This window comes from Cherax quadricarinatus, chromosome 18 (assembly GCF_038502225.1).
Source record: "Cherax quadricarinatus isolate ZL_2023a chromosome 18, ASM3850222v1, whole genome shotgun sequence".
NCBI lineage: Eukaryota > Metazoa > Arthropoda > Malacostraca > Decapoda > Parastacidae > Cherax > Cherax quadricarinatus.
The window spans coordinates 14757391-14774976 of record NC_091309.1 but is presented as its reverse complement, the minus strand read 5'-3'; the positions used below and the strand labels follow the sequence as shown (position 1 = coordinate 14774976).

At 37.3% G+C, this 17586-nt stretch overlaps 2 protein-coding genes across 10 annotated transcripts in view; one reads left to right on the top strand and one right to left on the bottom strand.

Annotated features, from left to right (window-relative positions):
- The window catches only part of lsn (vacuolar-sorting protein SNF8), a 112631-nt gene extending 101602 nt beyond the window's left edge, over window positions 1-11029 (top strand). For 2 of the 3 annotated variants that reach the window (XM_053777646.2, XM_053777644.2), the window contains exons 4-6: window positions 3586-3751; window positions 4931-5066; window positions 9286-11029. In XM_053777646.2, coding sequence (XP_053633621.1) covers window positions 3586-3751; window positions 4931-5066; window positions 9286-9468 — 485 coding nt within the window. In that variant the 3' untranslated portion in view covers window positions 9469-11029. Of the gene's footprint in view, window positions 1-3585; window positions 3752-4930; window positions 5067-6402; window positions 6521-9285 lie in introns of those variants that run through there. The other variant, XM_053777647.2, reaches the window with a different exon arrangement.
- LOC128689408 (epidermal retinol dehydrogenase 2) overlaps window positions 6904-17586 on the bottom strand; it is a 90618-nt gene continuing 79935 nt past the window's right edge. For 5 of the 7 annotated variants that reach the window (XM_053777642.2, XM_070086265.1, XM_053777643.2 and 2 more), the window contains exons 5-9: window positions 16915-17046; window positions 14029-14158; window positions 12905-13019; window positions 12532-12657; window positions 11969-12083 (exon numbers count right to left, since the gene is read on the bottom strand). In XM_053777642.2, coding sequence (XP_053633617.1) covers window positions 12032-12083; window positions 12532-12657; window positions 12905-13019; window positions 14029-14158; window positions 16915-17046 — 555 coding nt within the window. In that variant the 3' untranslated portion in view covers window positions 11969-12031. Of the gene's footprint in view, window positions 9461-11968; window positions 12084-12531; window positions 12658-12904; window positions 13020-14028; window positions 14159-16914; window positions 17047-17586 lie in introns of those variants that run through there. The other 2 variants (XM_070086266.1, XM_070086267.1) reach the window with 2 other exon arrangements.

Here is a 17586-nt window from a genome sequence, read left to right as displayed (position 1 = left end):
TACCACCATCACTACAACCATAATCCTACCAACCTGTTGTCTACCTGTTATTAGCTCCAGGATCACCACCCCTGCAGTCCAGTTTCTGATCAAGAAAGAAAGGGAGAAATTTGCTAAGTTTCTTCTTGAAGACAGTTAAGCATCTGATAAATTCACCCTGTGCCTAAAGGAAGCGGCTGAAAAATCTTAGGGCCCTGCTTCATAAATCTTAGGACCTGTCAAAATATAAAAATGGATATCGAAAAATGTAGCTGAAGCTCTGTTAAAATATCTTGCTTGCTAGACGTTCAACAAATCACTAGAGATGGAAATTGCTAGACATTGGTGGATGACAAATGTAATTCCAGTTTTGAAGATGGGAGACAGACATGATACCCCTAAACTGCAAACCATATTCTTGATAAGTATACCCTGCAAAAGGAAAAGTTAAAGAGCAGGAAATTTATTATAGAGCATAGCACAATTTTAAGAACAGGAAATCATGTCTCACAAACCTAATGAACTTAGGATGAGATGACAATTACTAAGCAAGAGAGGGAAGGATATCCTTTAATTGCAAGAAAAACTATAGCATAGTATGACATGGAAGACTACTGCACAAGCTGAACATGCAAGCTGGGTTAACTAGTTACTAGCAAGGACAAAAGAGTACCTGAAAGAAAATGTAGACTTACAGTTAGGAATGAAATTACTGCAGTGCTTTTGTAATATCTGTATACTGTATACCAAAACTGTAGACATTACAGTTTGCTGTGACCTACCTTACCACAGCCATATAGCCAACAACACTGCACTTATCGAACTGAAAGCAGTTACCCATGCCAAGCCACAGGATTGAAATATCTAAGTCTTAGCAACAGCATCATTGATAGTACATCCACTTACATTGATGACTCCTTTAAGGATCCACTGATAGGTTATTGTATGACTATATATATATATCCTACATCAAAGATCCATTTTCTGATAGAAGAAAATACCCACTCTACTAATTGAGACTGGATTCCTGATGTAACAGCAATCTTTGCCTTCAAACAAGGAATGAGGCAGGTGACAGGTGTATGAGTTTGCAGCTGGAGCCCTTCTCATGCCCTCATAATTTAAAGTACCCAAAGTGTTCATTTCAGTGACACTACTTGGCAGTTTGTTCCACTCACACTCAGCTTGCAAGTATAGTGTGATGATTCATTAGCAAATTGGGCGAGGCAGGCCAATAGATACTGTATGCATTATACATGGAACAACTCTCATGTATAATATATAAAAATAGCAATACAGCCTCTCCTCACTTAGCAACATACAGGTACAATATCAATTTTCCAGAACCTTTGGTTCCAAAGCCTTTCTGGATTACTGCTTTTCCGTCTTTAGAGAGCGCATTATTCTTTGGTCTTGGGGCTGGATAAGTGACATACAGTTTGTTGGTGAATACACTGTTGCAGGAATTTCAAGTTCCTGCTCGTAGATTTGTATGGTTCCAGACCATCAGTGTTCAGAAAACCGATGTTGTACCTGTACTCGTTTACCGATGACTCGAACTTAAAACAGGCTCTCTGACCAATATGCATACCTAAATAATGTACGTATATTAGAGCTGATATCCTCTATTCTGTTTATTACAATATACATACAGTACACTACTGTATAAACATTTAAAATTATTATTATTATTATCACACTGGCCGATTCCCACCAAGGCAGGGTGGCCCGAAAAAGAAAAACTTTCACCATCATTCACTCCATCACTGTCTTGCCAGAAGGGTGCTTTACACTAGTTTTTAAACTGCAACATTAACACCCCTCCTTCAGAGTGCAGGCACTGTACTTCCCATCTCCAGGACTCAAGTCCGGCCTGCCGGTTTCCCTGAACCCCTTCATAAATGTTACTTTGCTCACACTCCAACAGCACGTCAAGTATTAAAAACCATTTGTCTCCATTCACTCCTATCAAACATGCTCACACATGCCTGCTGGAAGTCCAAGCCCCTCGCACACAAAACCTCCTTTACCCCCTCCCTCCAACCTTTCCTAGGCCGACCCTTACCCCGCCTTCCTTCCACTACAGACTGATACACTCTTGAAGTCACTCCGTTTCGCTCCATTCTCTCTACATGTCCGAACCACCTCAACAACCCTTCCTCAGCCCTCTGGACAACAGTTTTGGTAATCCCGCACCTCCTCCTAACTTCCAAACTACGAATTCTCTGCATTATATTCACACCACACATTGCCCTCAGACATGACATCTCCACTGCCTCCAGCCTTCTCCTTCATCACCCATGCTTCACACCCATATAAGAGCGTTGGTAAAACTATACTCTCATACATTCCCCTCTTTGCCTCCAAGGGCAAAGTTCTTTGTCTCCACAGACTTCTAAGTGCACCACTCACCCTTTTTCCCTCATCAATTCTATGATTCACCTCATCTTTCATAGACCCATCTGCTGACATGTCCACTCCCAAATATCTGAATACATTCACCTCCTCCATACTCTCTCCCTCCAATCTGATATCCAATCTTTCATCACCTAATCTTTTTGTTATCCTCATAACCTTACTCTTTCCTATATTCACTTTTAATTTTCTTCTTTTGCACACCCTACCAAATTCATCCACCAATCTCTGCAACTTCTCTTCAGAATCTCCCAAGAGCACAGTGTCATCAGCAAAGAGCAACTGTGACAACTCCCACTAAAAATGTTATAAATGGTGTAAAGGTGACATTAAAACAATATCAAAGATGGATGACACAAACTCACTACCATTATAGTATCCTCCTTGCTTAGCGATGAATTCATTTACCGACGTGGTCTTAGGAATGGAACTCCGTCGTTAAGGGAGGAGAGGCTGTAGTAATATAGGATAAATTTGCATGACCATGGTAATAATAATATAATCCAAGCACTAAACCTGAATTATAATTGTAAAGGGAATCTGTTAAGACGAGATTGTAAATACAGTAGTCCCCCCATATCCACGGGGGATACGTTCCAACACCACTCATGGATGCCTGAAACCATGGATAGTAGCGAACCTTATACATATATGCAAGTCATTTTTCGTTTACATACATACATACCTATGATATAGCTTAAATGATAAATTACACACGTCAAGAATTAGCACTTGTTTTTACTGATGGGAAGCACTTCACGGCTTCTCTTACACTTTAAAGAGCTGCCAGCATGACTTACTTTTGCACTTTGGGGCCATTATTAAGCAAAATTGGAGATTATTTTTGGGCCATGAATACCTGAAACAGCCAAAACCGAGTCCACGGATACAGGGGTTCTACTGCAATTAACCCTTTAACTGTCCAATCTGATCTATGTTCACATGCGTAGTGCTCCAAAAGTAGATCTACGTTTTTTTTACATATTTTCAAATATAACAAAAAAAAAAAAGTAGATCAAAGTTTATTTTACACGTTTTCAAATGTAAAAAAAAGAAGAGATCTACTTTTTTTACATACTGTACTTTCAAATGTTGAAAAAACATAGCTCTACGTTTGGACAGTTTAGGGGTTAAGATCGTTTAAATGTACAATGCTCAAGTACATTCAAAGATATTTCCTCTCCATGGCAGGGTTTTGGTGCGAGATGCTTGGTGTTGGTGACTTCTACTATGAGTTGGGCGTGCAGATTGTGGAACTGTGTGTTGCCACCAGTCACCGGAATGGGGGCGTCATCTCGCTGGAAGAGGCACTTAGGAGGCTTAATCACAGGAGGAGACAAGACAACCAGATTAGCACGTAAGTCTTACACTTACACTTTCATTTCTTATTTCTTCATATTCTTACCTGCTCTGGTTTATTTTATTAATGAAAAGCAAGTGCTTTGTAAAAGCCTTTTATTACAATAGATGCATTCTAAATAAATCTGTTGTAAAACAACATTGCACATGTGTATAAAGCACAGTCATAAATCATTTGCAAAGAAAACTAAAGTGTATTTAATAAATCCATGTCTTCTCACACTTTACAAGAAATTTCACATGTCATTATTCAAAACACAAAAGCTCACTTAAAAATGGAAAGGAAGGAGCTTCAACTCTTCTGTGGTGATAACTTGGTACTGCAACTTCTGAGCAGCTTCAAGCTAAATATACTTGTGTATTTTAGGATATTAGGCTCTTTTGTCTCTCTGAGAGGTTTGAATTAGTTTTGGGCTGTGTATCTCTTATTGAAAAATTTATTAGTTTCCATAATATTTAGCTGAATTATCAACTTATGCCAAACTCTGCATTATTCCAATCATGTGCACTGAGGCACAGGGGACTGGAGTCATGAAAAACAAGAATACCTTTCTTGGATTAAGCAGTGACCAAGCACAAACATCTATTTATTTATTTACATTATGGGGAATGCTAAATCTGTAGGAGTCATACAGCATCTAGTGGCATGGGAGGCAATCAGACTTGGATAAAGAGCCTTCCATTGGCATTAAAGCACCTCCCTTGAAGGGTTCCCATTGTAAAGACTCAAATGAGGGCAACATTTTTTTGTTTTTTTAGTGTAAGTGGATTTCTTAGTAGCATTAATTCATTGTAAAATAGCCAGTTTATGTCAAACTAATCATCTTCCTCTTAGCCTTCGCATCACAGCAGTTCTTTTTACAATAAATAATAATGCTCCTTTGGAACTATGTTGACCGGGATTAAACTTAATATTGTTACAGCAAGTCAAAAAATGACTTGCCACTAGGTATGTCATGGTTTAAACGAACAACACAGACTAGAAAGCAAGTGTACCTCACCTCCCTAGAATAAGTCTAACTGGCATGTATTCATCTGTTCATCCTGAGAGTACATTGGCCCACCTTTGGTGAATGCAGTAAAGTTTGCTAATATATTTAATAGTCATGTATTGGAAACCCTACTCATACAGTATTTTAACTGATGTGTTCATGAAATAATATGTTACTCTTTGCAGTGATGATTTAGTGAGAGCAGTAAAAAAATTACGTGTACTTGGGTCAGGCATGGAGGTGGTTGCTACAGGATCCTCTCAGTTCATATACTCTATTCCTGGTGAACTTTCAATGGACCATACCACTCTCCTACAGCATGTATGTAACATTTGTGCTTGTTTATATCGCCTTCTTACCCTTCATTTTGGTTCTCGTATATTAATACAGAAATATTAATGCAGTGGACCCTCGACCAACGGCTTTAATCCTTTTCAGAGAGCTAGCCTTTAGTCGAATTAGCCGTTAGTCAAATTAATTTTCCCCATAAGAAATAATGGAAATCCAATTAATCCATTCCAGACAGCCAAAAGTATTTAAAAAAAAAAATTTTCTACATGAAATATACATTTCCCTACACAGAAAACAATGAGACATGCCCAATACATACATAAATAAATACTAAAATGACACTTACCTTTATTGAAGAGTATTGTTGAGTAATGAGACTGTTTTTCTTGAACACTGGGATTTTCAGAGTGATACATGAGTAAAGGCTTCACTTTGCAATCCCCACTAGCATTACAACAAAACATGAGAGTTAGCCTGTCTTTCATAGGCTTGTGTCCTGGAAGTGCCTTTTCCTCCTGAGTAATGAGTAATGTAGGTCCTGTTTGGCATTTTCTTCCAGAACAGGCCTGTTTCGTTACAATTAAACACTTGTTGGGGTTGGAATTTTTCAGCTTCACCATGCCTTATCACACTGTGTATGCCACTACGATTCTTAAATCTCTCAGACCAATCTTTGCTGGCCTTAAATTCACCAATATGAGCACTAGTTCCAGGCATTTTTTCCTGTTCACCTGGGTGTTAGTCGACTGGTGTGGGTCGTATCCTGGGGGATAAGATTAAGGACCCCAATGGAAATAAGTTAGACAGTCCTTGATGACACACTGACTTTCTTGGGTTATCCTGGGTGGCTAACCCTCTGGGGTTAATTGTGTCTCGGTATTCTTGATCAGCAACACCAACACCAGTCTCTACACATCTTCAAGTAGTACAGCTGACTGTGGTGCAGCAACAGTTGACCGTGGTACGATAGTATTTTGATAGTATTTCTCACCCTTTTTACCAAAGGGTTAGGACTAGAAGCTTTCCTGGGGCCCATGGTGGCTTATTTAGTGGTTACAAGCACTAAAACACTGGAATAATACAAAATATCTTGCAGGTACACATGGAATCGGCCGCAATGGCTTGTAAACATTGGCACACTGAGTCTTGGAGTGGCTGGGCCCACTCAGGCTGCGCTCTGGCCGCATGGACACGTTCGGGACGAAAGCCGTTACATGAGTTTTTCACAGTTGGTAGAGCCATTTTTTATGCCATAGAGCGCCATTAGATGAATTTGCCGTTGGTCAGGGCTCCACTGTACATGTACCATAAGGTTTTATTAGTTTCCAGTAATAGAGTGATTGTGAAAGTGTTTCTTCTTTTTCAGGTTACCCTACCTCAGTGGGAGACAACCAGGGTGTTAAAAAAAACACTGCTTTTATACAAGTTTATATAATAATTAATCATGAAGCAGTGTATGTATATACACAGTTTACTTTAATCTTTATTTTAAGTATTAAAGTATCCGTGCTGGTTCATAGATGATGTTCAGACCTAATGAATTTTTGTGCAGCAACAGGCTTTTAAAATAATAAACCATTGTCAGAAGTCTTGAAAGTTATATTGTTAAACAGGTATTGATAATCCTTTATTAACTTTACAATAGTTTTGAAATTGAATTTTCACTGCAGTTGTTGTGGTTATGCTTAACATTGCCACATTTCTTCATTGTATTAACCCTTAACCCGTAAACGGTCCAAACATATATATACGTTTTTACCGCTAGCGCCCCAAACGTATACACTACACGTTTTATGTGTCATACATTTAACATTGCCACGATAAGCCTGAGTTGTCTAGACATGAGAGAATGGGTGTGCGCACTCACTGTGTGTCATATTAAAATAATTGGGGATGCCTGGGTACCATATGCTCTTTTTTCCTATTAAAAACAAACTTATTTTTTTTTTCTCTCAAAAAATTTGGGGCACTTTGGTAGATAACGTATATATACATTTGGACCATTTACGGGTTAAACTGTCCAAACAGATCTATGTTCACATGCATAGTGCTCCAAAAGTAGATCTAAGTTTTTTTTTTACATATTTTCAAATATAAAAAAAAACGTAGATACTTTCAAATGTTGAAAAAACGTAGATCTACGTTTGGACAGTTTAACCCTTTCAGGGTCGACAGGCCCTCTAAGAGACTTGTTCTCAGGGTCACCCAAATTTCCAAAAAAAAAAAAAAAAAAAAAAAAGTTTTTCTTATGAAAAGATAGAGAATCTTTTCCCGATCATAATGACACCAAAAGTATGAAATTTGATGGAAAACTTACAGAATTATGCTCTCGCGAAGTTAGCGGTCTTGACGATGTTATGCATCGGCAATTTTGCCCAATTTGAGGCCTATTTTCAGCCAATTCCAGTGTACTTGTTGACAAAAATCATAACTATTTTGCCAGAACTCCATTTTTTCTATCGAATGAGTACAAGAAAGCACCCATTTACCAATTTCAACTATCCAATACAGTGGTCAGAATTTAGCAATTTTGCCAATTTCACACAAATTTCAAAAGATGCCAATATCCAAATAGGGTCCAGAATAAACAAGACATTCCTGGCACTAAAATAACATTTCCTCTGTTCATTAGTCACATCCCCATGCCCCTCTTACATTCTTTTGCTTTCCACTTTGAATTTTTATACTCACAAAAAAATAGAAGATTTACTGTTATGCCGACCACTGCATTGGTGTAGAAATGATATAAATAAAATCAGCGCACTTGTGAAAGAATATTAGACTCGCCAGTTGACGTGTATTGGACGCATAGCATTTGTTTACTTTTGAACTTCGGTAAAAATCGAACATTTCTGCTACTTTGAGCTCAATTTCAAGGTACTTTTCTTTGTAAAACCAGTCAAAATCATCTCAATTTCTGTAATATGTCTTCCATTCTATAAAATGAGACCAGGAAAACTAGAATACAACAATAAATACCATACGAAAATACAGTGCAAAGTCGCTGTTTTAATCCAAAAACACTGTCAAAGTTTTTTTTCTCTCATTATGCACTGTGTGCTGCAGGATTTTTTTTATACAGCGCACACTGACCATATAGACCCATTCTTTCAAATGTAGGCCTACCAGCTTTCTCTCACTAGATTTGAGGGCACTAGAATTTAGGCGTACTAGTACATCAAAAACCCTGGTGTGTAAGCTGTACTAGTACAGCCGAAACCCTGGAAGGGTTAAGGGTTAATTGTCTTTCATGCCATTGTGGTTACCCCAATTCTTTTGCATTATTTTTCTCTGTAATACAAGTACAGTGGTCCCTCGCTTTTCGTAGTTCTCGGCAATCGTAAATTTCGCCAATCATAGGGGTATTTTCGTATAAACATGGACTCACTTTTCATAGGTTGACTCGCGAATAGTAGTTCGTCTGGGACGCATACGCACGGTGTGAGCTGGGGCGGCATCCCTACCCAGCCAATCTGGTATTGTTTACCAGTGAGTGAAGGTCCCCTCACGTGCTCCTACGAAATATTTCATAATATTCCACTCATTTTAGTGCTTGCAATTACTAAATAAGCTACCATGGCTCCAAAGAAAGCTTCTAGTGCCAAGCCTGTGGTAAAGAAGGTGAGAAATATGTACAGTGACAAAGTCTTGGGCCATTTTCGGGAAGTGTTAAAGAGACGCCAGAAACAGAGCTCTCTCCACAGTTACTTTGCGAGACAGGACTAGAGTGACTCTCAAGGTAGTCCTAGTGGCATTAAGAAACAGAGAAGAGAAGCAACCCCAGAGAAGCAATTGGTACCTGAGGTGTTGCTGGAAGGGGATTCCCCTTCCAAACTGTAAACAGTCCAATCTCTCTCCTCCTCCAGTCTCCCATACACTAAGAAGAATCTCCAATAAAGGTAAGTGCTATGCTGTTAATGTTTCATTCATCATTTCCCATTGTATTGTTTATGTACTATATGTATATTTCATGTAAAAAATTTTTTTGTTTTAATACTTCTGGGTGTCAGGAACGGATTAATTGTATTTACATTATTTCTTATGGGGCAAATCGTAAATTTCGTTTATAGTAACGGCTCCAGGAACGGATTAATTACGAAAAACGAGGGACCACTGTACTTAAGAAACACTACTAAGGACTGTATATTTATCTGCCTGTAATATGCTATGAACTGATGTATAATTTACTTTAAAGGAAAAAATTACTTTAGTTCATAAATAGAACTTAACTTTATTCTCTGATACACAGGCAGAAAACGTTGGACACATGACTGTCTCCTCTGCAGCATCAAATTTGGGCTGGACACAGGAACGTGTTGGACGTACAGTGGATCACCTACTAAGAATAGGTGTTGCTTGGCGGGATGACCAGGATCGTCCACCCACTTACTGGTTTCCTGCATTTTTTCAGCAGTGCACAACAGCTGAATAACGTGTATTTATAGAGCAGATTACATAATGATCCCTGAATGTATTCGCATGTTAGCATGTTGTCAGTTTCATTAATTAAGGGAAAAAGTATATCATCTCCTTATTTCATATATCTTTTTCATGCTTCCTCTACTGAAGACTTTTCTTTCCCAAGGGGGTAGCCTTATTTAGATTCTTATCCAGAAATAACAGCTGCTTTTAAGTGTTATAGATTTTTCAAGATAAAACTATGCCTAAAATCTCACATGCCAGTCTGAAACAGTTATCTCCTTTACTCTAAAGAGCAAATGTGGGAAGAATCAATGAAGAGTGCCTTGACTGATTAAATGGGGAAAACAATGCAAAAGAAAGTCATTCCAATGCCAGCTTGAGTGCACAGTAATATTTCATGTACAATACAAACCTACATTCTTGTCATTACACACCGGGTATATATAATATGATAATTAATAGAAACAATCAATTGAGCACTACATATAGCATAGTGTCCATGTTCATGGTGCTCATATGCCTCTGGCATTTTTAATAATCATATGATGCCTTATATATATAGTTCCTCATTATTATTACATTCAGAGGGGGAAGGGAGTGTTAAACCCACAGGGGTCAAACAGCACCTGGGGAAATGGAAGGTATTCAGGCTTGATTCAAAAAATTGAAGTATTGATTCAGTGCTTTAGATCAAGATCCTACGGGTTTAGCTCTCCCCATAATAATAATTTAGATCAAAAGCCCCTCACCAGCATCAAGGAACCTCCCTTGAGGAGATCGTTCAACAGCATCGTCTTACTTAGCATAAGAGTACAATATTCATGTCTTATCTTAATGGTAAAACATATTTCAAGAAGATAACCAATTTTAGATGTTAATGGCAGTTTTAACTCTGACTCTTGATTTTGCCCTTGTTGTCCTGCATTTTAGCTAGTAATCCTTGCCATATCTTTTAAATGTCTTAAGATCCATGAATTAAAAAATCTATTGTCTTGGTAGCTACTAAAAGGAAATCAGGGTAAGGCTGTAATTAAACTATCAATTTTTTTCTTAGAGTAATAGAATTTAGGACTTCAAAAAATGGTATTTATTGGTTTTATAAATGAATCTGCCTACCTTCCTTGAGGAGGCCAGTTATTAAGCACCAAATCTCTATTAGTTAAGAATAAATATTATAAAGATTAAAACAGATAACATATGTACTAAGTTACTGTATTTTCTAGCATATAAGGCATATCCCAATTTTGGCAGGCAAAATAGATACAGTACTTAATGGTGGAAATCCAAAGCTGACTGAATATTTGTATGTGGCAAAGTCTACCATTAATATTGCATGAAGCAATGAAGATTAATATATTAAATGAGGAGTTATTAAAAATACTGAAGGAACTGATATTAAAACCAGACAAGAGAATAATCATTATAGCTGGGAATTTTGATTCCAAAGTAAATTGGCATGAGATTTCAAATGAAATATAGATTATTATTATTATAATCAAGGGGGAAGCACTAAACCCATAGGATTATACAGCATCTGTGGGGGGGATGTGGAAGGTATTCAGGCTTAATTCGGGGGAACTGGAGCACAGATCCAATTCCCTATCTCAAGAGCCCGTCACCAGCATCAAGGAACCTTCCTTGAGGGGGATGAAATACATGTATAGATGATCAACCAAATTCCCTTAGATTAATTAATTCAACTTTGTACCAACATGGTGAAAGAAAATAGGATTTAATATAAGTATGAAGTATTCAATGTAATTATCAGAATGTGTAGACGTAACAGGGATGACGCCCACAACTACTGGGAATTTAACGCACAGATTTTTTATGTACTACTGTAATCCATACAGTGATGTATGACCCTTGTGGGTTTAGAGCTTAGTTTTTGTTGTAATCCATTAGCTGTATAACCCCTATGGGTTTAGCACTTGCCACTGATTAAAAGTATAAAATAAATTATGCATACCATAATATACATAAATATTTTTAAGGGATTTACTTAAAAACTAATTTATATTAGGGTAAGGCATTTAGAGAAACAGTTACTATTTACTAATCATTGAATGGTCTGTAACTGTAAATGATTATCTTTGTGCTTCATTTGTATCTGTATAAAATACCCTACAATAAAATGTAACTTTTTTTTTTCCCAACAAACTGGCCATATCCCACCAAAGCAGAGTGACCCAAAAAGAAGAACAGAGGTCTTTCTTTTTACATTTAGTAAATGTTAACTTGTTATAGACAACAAAATATTACAGAAACACTTTAAACCACAAATGGGTGGGGTTAGAACCCATGGCAAGCGAGTCATAAAACTAATTCTGTGGTTTGTTTGTAATTGTGTCGAGATATCGCGAGACAGAAACATTTTGATATAACAGAATGATTCCTTGTGTTTAACAATGAAATGCTTTATACAGATGAATTTGATTTTAGCATATTGTATAGTATTAAAAATATAAAGTATATTAATATTCACCTTTGTAGATTTTTTGACAAAGCAATCAGCCCCTGAATTTTTTAAAAGCTTACCATTTCCTTAGAGATCCAGCTCCTGGAGAATTATTTTACTTTTCCACGTAATCTCCAAACAAGCGACGCAATTTCCGTGGCAACACCCTGAAAGACATGTAGATCTACTTTCAGTTTACTGTATGTATACACATGTACATAAAATAACTTCTGCCCTTTGATTTGAAATCTGTCTTTCAGAGTGAAGTAGAAGAAAGGCATTCATGATAATTAGTATCATTAAGTCTCAATGCATATTACTATATCTCAGCTAAGTCAGATCCATCATTCAGGAGTATTAAAAAACAAATGGACAGGAAGAAAAAACAAAAATGGAGGCAAGAAAAGAATTAGCAAGACATACAGCAACTGACTTTTTTTTTTTTACCATCACTGAACAAATAGTAATGCATCTACTCACACCTTTGATCAACTGTGTAATTATTTTACAGCTTATGTTGGATTTTGTTTTAAACTGTTGCATGTGGCAAAAATTAAATGTACACATTATGTTACACTGCATTAATAAAAAATTCATAAAATGAAAATGACTCACTTTGAAAAAACCATAAGGGGCTTCAGTTTTTCAGGCAGAAAGATTTCTTCTTGACCTCTCCTGACACCTCTGATGATCCTTGATGCTGCATCAGATGGTTCCAAGATTTCAAACAGCCATGGGTACCTATATATATATAGATATATAATTTAAACTATACTGTACATTGGTGAATTCCTGAAAAGGAGAAGGATATACAGTAATCCGAAGTTAAAGTAATGTATAGTATATTATCTGCATGTTATTGTAGCTCACAAGTAATGTGTGAAACAAGGGCAATCACAATTTAACTAATAAGCATTCTTAATGAAGAAATACAAAATATCAGTCATATTGTATGAGAATATCAACTACAATCTCATTCATTTCTTACTTGAGGTTAGGGGTAACATCTTCAATATTAGATATGAGGAATGGGTGAACAGCTGTAATTTTCACACCAGACCTCCTCTCCATCCTCATTTCTTCTGCTAGAGCCTCTGTCATTCCTACAGTGATATGTACACTTTAGCTGGAAGTTCATTTCACAGCACATAGTTCACATTGTTATACCCACATGACATTCGCATGAATATCTTTCAGCATTCCAAAATACATGTAGTATTAGTCCAGTAAGAATATTGGGAGGATATGCCTAGTAGGTTATTATGTAAACTAGAATCATGCAGGTAATGGCTAATAGAAAAAAAAAAGGTTTCTACATCTCTGGAAAACTGAGTTAGTTATTTTAATAAAAAACAGCTAAAATGAGTAAATAATATTGATGTAATGTGTAACAAGGACTAACTCAATACCAACATTTGTGTGTGAGGTATGAGCTTCAAACATTACAGTGAGGAGTAGGCTGGAGGCAACAGAGATTTTATGTTTGAGAACAATGTGTTAGAAAATAGTGTGGGGGTTACCAAAGGTATGCTTCAGAGGAATGAAAAGGGGTTGTTGAAACAGTTTGGGCAGTGAGAAAGAATGGAGCATAATATGATGACCAAGAATGTGTGTAAATCTAGGGTGAAAGAAAGGAGAGACAGGAGTCATCCCAGAAAAGGTTGGAAGGAGGAGGTTAAAGGTTTTAAGCTAGGGGCTTGACTATCCAATAGACTTGCATGAGCATGTTAAGATCAAGTGGCTTTTATGACTTGATGTGCTGTCAGAGTGTGAGCAAGGTACTGTAATATTTATGAAGGAATTCAGGAAACCTATTGGACAGATTTGAGTCCTAGAGGTGGAAAGTACAGTGCCTGCACTCTGAATGAGGGTCATTTGAACTGTGACATCTGCACACTTCTGGCAAAACAGCTGTTGCATGAATGATGATGAATGTGTTTCCTTGTTTAGGGTTGCCTCACCGTGGCGGGAGATCAGCTAGAGTGTTTAAAAAAATGTAACAGGAAAAACTGCAAGGAATTATGTTACGAGCATTTTGCATATGATAAAATCAAATTTATTTGTTTTTATCTGATTTGAAAAACCTTAAATTAAAACCAAACATTCAAATACCTTTAACTCCAAACTTTGATGAGCAGTATGGTACAACATTATTTCGACCAATGAATCCCAACACAGAGGAAATGCAGATGATGTGGCCACGGTTGTGTTGTATCATGTGACCTAGAAATTCTCTAGAAATCTGGTAGATAAAATACAGTTTAACAATTACATAAGAGAAAGCTATTTGCACTACTATTAATTTTTTTTTTTTCAACAAGTCGGCCGTCTCCCACCGAGGCAGGGTGACCCAAAAAAGAAAGAAAATCCCCAAAAAGAAAATACTTTCATCATCATTCAACACTTTCACCACACACACATTTTCACTGTTTTTGCAGAGGTGCTCAGAATACAACAGTTTAGAAGCATATACGTATAAAGATGCACAACATATCCCTCCAAACTGCCAATATCCCAAACCCCTCCTTTAAAGTGCAGGCATTGTACTTCCCATTTCCAGGACTCAAGTCCGACTATATGAAAATAACTGGTTTCCCTGAATCCCTTCACTAAATATTACCCTGCTCACACTCCAACAGATCGTCAGGTCCCAAGTATCATTCGTCTCCATTAACTCCTATCTAACACGCTCATGCACGCTTGCTGGAAGTCCAAGCCCCTCGCCCACAAAACCTCCTTTACCCCCTCTTTCCCTTTCAAGGACGACCCCTACCCCTCCTTCCTTCCCCTATAGATTTATATGCTTTCCATGTCATTCTACTTTGATCCATTCTCTCTAAATGACCAAACCACCTCAACAACCCCTCTTCTGCCCTCTGACTAATGCTTTTATTAACTCCACGCCTTCTCCTAATTTCCACACTCCGAATTTTCTGCATAATATTTACACCACACATTGCCCTTAGACAGGACATCTCCACTGCCTCCAACCGTCTCCTCACTGCTGCATTTACCACCCAAGCTTCACATCCATATAAGAGTGTTGGTACTACTATACTTTCATACATTCCCTTCTTTGCGTCCATAGATAACGTTTTTTGACTCCACATATACCTCAACGCACCACTCACCTTTTTTCCCTCATCAATTCTATGATTAACCTCATCCTTCATAAATCCATCCGCCGACACGTCAACTCCCAAGTATCTGAAAACATTCACTTCTTCCATACTCCTCCTCCCCAATTTGATATCCAATTTTTCTTTATCTAAATCATTTGATACCCTCATCACCTTACTCTTCTATGTTCACTTTCAACTTTCTACCTTTACACACATTCTCAAACTCATCCACTAACCTTTGCAATTTTTCTTTAGAATCTCCCATAAGCACAGTATCATCAGCAAAAAGTAACTGTGTCAATTCCCATTTTGAATTTGATTCCCCATAATTTCACCCCACCCCTCTCCCGAACACCCTAGCATTTACTTCTTTTACAACCCCATCTATAAATATATTAAACAACCATGGTGACATTACACATCTTTGTCTAAGACCTACTTTTACCGGGAAGTATTTTCCCTCTCTTCTACACACCCTAACCTGAGCCTCACTATCCTCATAAAAACTCTTAACAGCATTTAGTAACTTACCACCTATTCCATATACTTGCAACATCTGCCACATTGCTCCTCTATCCACTCTATCATATGCCTTTTCTAAATCCATAAATGCAATAAAAACTTCCCTACCTTTATCTAAATACTGTTCACATATATGCTTCAATGTAAACACTTGATCTACACATCCCCTACCCACTCTGAAGCCTCCCTGCTCATCCGCAATCCTACATTCTGTCTTACCTCTAATTCTTTCAATTATAACCCTACCGTATACTTTTCCTGGTATACTCAGTAAACTTATTCCTCTATAATTTTTACAATCTCTTTTGTCCCCTTTCCCTTTATATAAAGGGACTATACATGCTCTCTGCCAATCCCTAGGTACCTTCCCCTCTTTCATACATTTATTAAACAAAAGTACCAACCACTCCAACACTATATCCCCCCCTGCTTTTAACATTTCTGTCATGATCCCATCAGTTCCAGCTGCTTTACCCCCTTTCATTCTACGTAATGCCTCACGTACTTTTAAATACAAGTTTTAAATTAAAAGGGTTTACTATACAAGTTTGATACACATACTTTGCTTCTTTTTTATTATAATAATAATAATACTCTCTATCAGTCCCTCCTTCATTAGCAATACATGTTGGTACAGTTATCATACTTTCAATAAGAACAAATACTATGTAGAAAAGAGAGGGAGCAAGTGCAAGGGATATGACAATTTATTAATAATGCAATCTACTTTTACTTTTATTTGTATATTTAGTGATTATAATTACTAGTATATACATTTAGCATTGTGTGTGTTGCCCAGTGCTGGAACAATGAAGTTTCTCTCATTTTTTTTTCCCATGATGCAACCTTATTGCAGTAAGAAATTGTCATGCTGTTGATACTAAAGAGGTACTGAAGTACAAATTGTATTGATAGAGACCCAGTCATAAAATGTCTGCTGAAAATATAATGAGTTTGCTCTACAAGTACAAAACAAAGTTGCTGGGGTCAGTATGTCCTAACAAGAAAAATCTGAAAATCCCATGCAAAAAGTGCGGATTAATAAAGTAAACGTAAAAAATAAAATGATTTGAAAGTTGAGTTACTTAAAAGTACAGTGGACCCCCGCTTAACGATCACCTCCCAATGCAACCAATTATGTAAGTGTATTTATGTAAGTGCGTTTGTACGTGTATGTTTGGGGGTCTGAAATGGACTAATCTACTTCACAATATTCCTTATGGGAACAAATTCGGTCAGTACTGGCACCTGAACATACTTCTGGAATGAAAAAATATCGTTAACCGGGGGTCCACTGTGTAGTGATTTTCTTGATGAAAACTATACTGCATATTTAAGTAAAGGTTTTACTTACCCAGAGATTTCCAAGAAGATTAACATTAACAATCATTTGAATCTCTTCAGGAGTGTGAGAAAGAAAGGGCTTGTATTTATAAACTCCAGCATTATTGAACACATATCCTGGATGACCAATTTCCTTCCTCACCTGTGCAAAATAATCAGTAGATACACTCATTTGATAACTAATATTTGTTAACTAATAAAAGTACAGTAAACCCTCAATTTAACAAATACACTACTGTATAGCCCTTGTGGCTTAGCGCTTCTTTTTGATGGGTAGGCTCCAGGATGTACATGTTTATAGAGGGGCAACTGATATATCGGATCATTATTTAGTTGTAGCTACAGTTAGAGTAAGAGGTAGATGGGAAAAGAGGAAGGTGGCAACAACAAGTAAGAGGGAGGTGAAAGTGTATAAACTGAGGAGGAAGTTCGGGTGAGATATAAGCGACTATTGGCAGAAAGGTGGGCTAGTGCAGAGATGAGTAGTGGGGGGGTTGAAGAGGGCTGGAATAGTTTTAAAAATGCAGTATTAGAATGTGGGGCAGAAGTTTGTGGTTATAGGAGGGTGGGGGCAGGAGGAAAGAGGAGTGATTGGTGGAATGATGAAGTAAAGGGTGTGATAAAAGAGAAAAAGGTAGCTTATGAGAGGTTTTTACAAAGCAGAAGTGTTATAAGAAGAGCA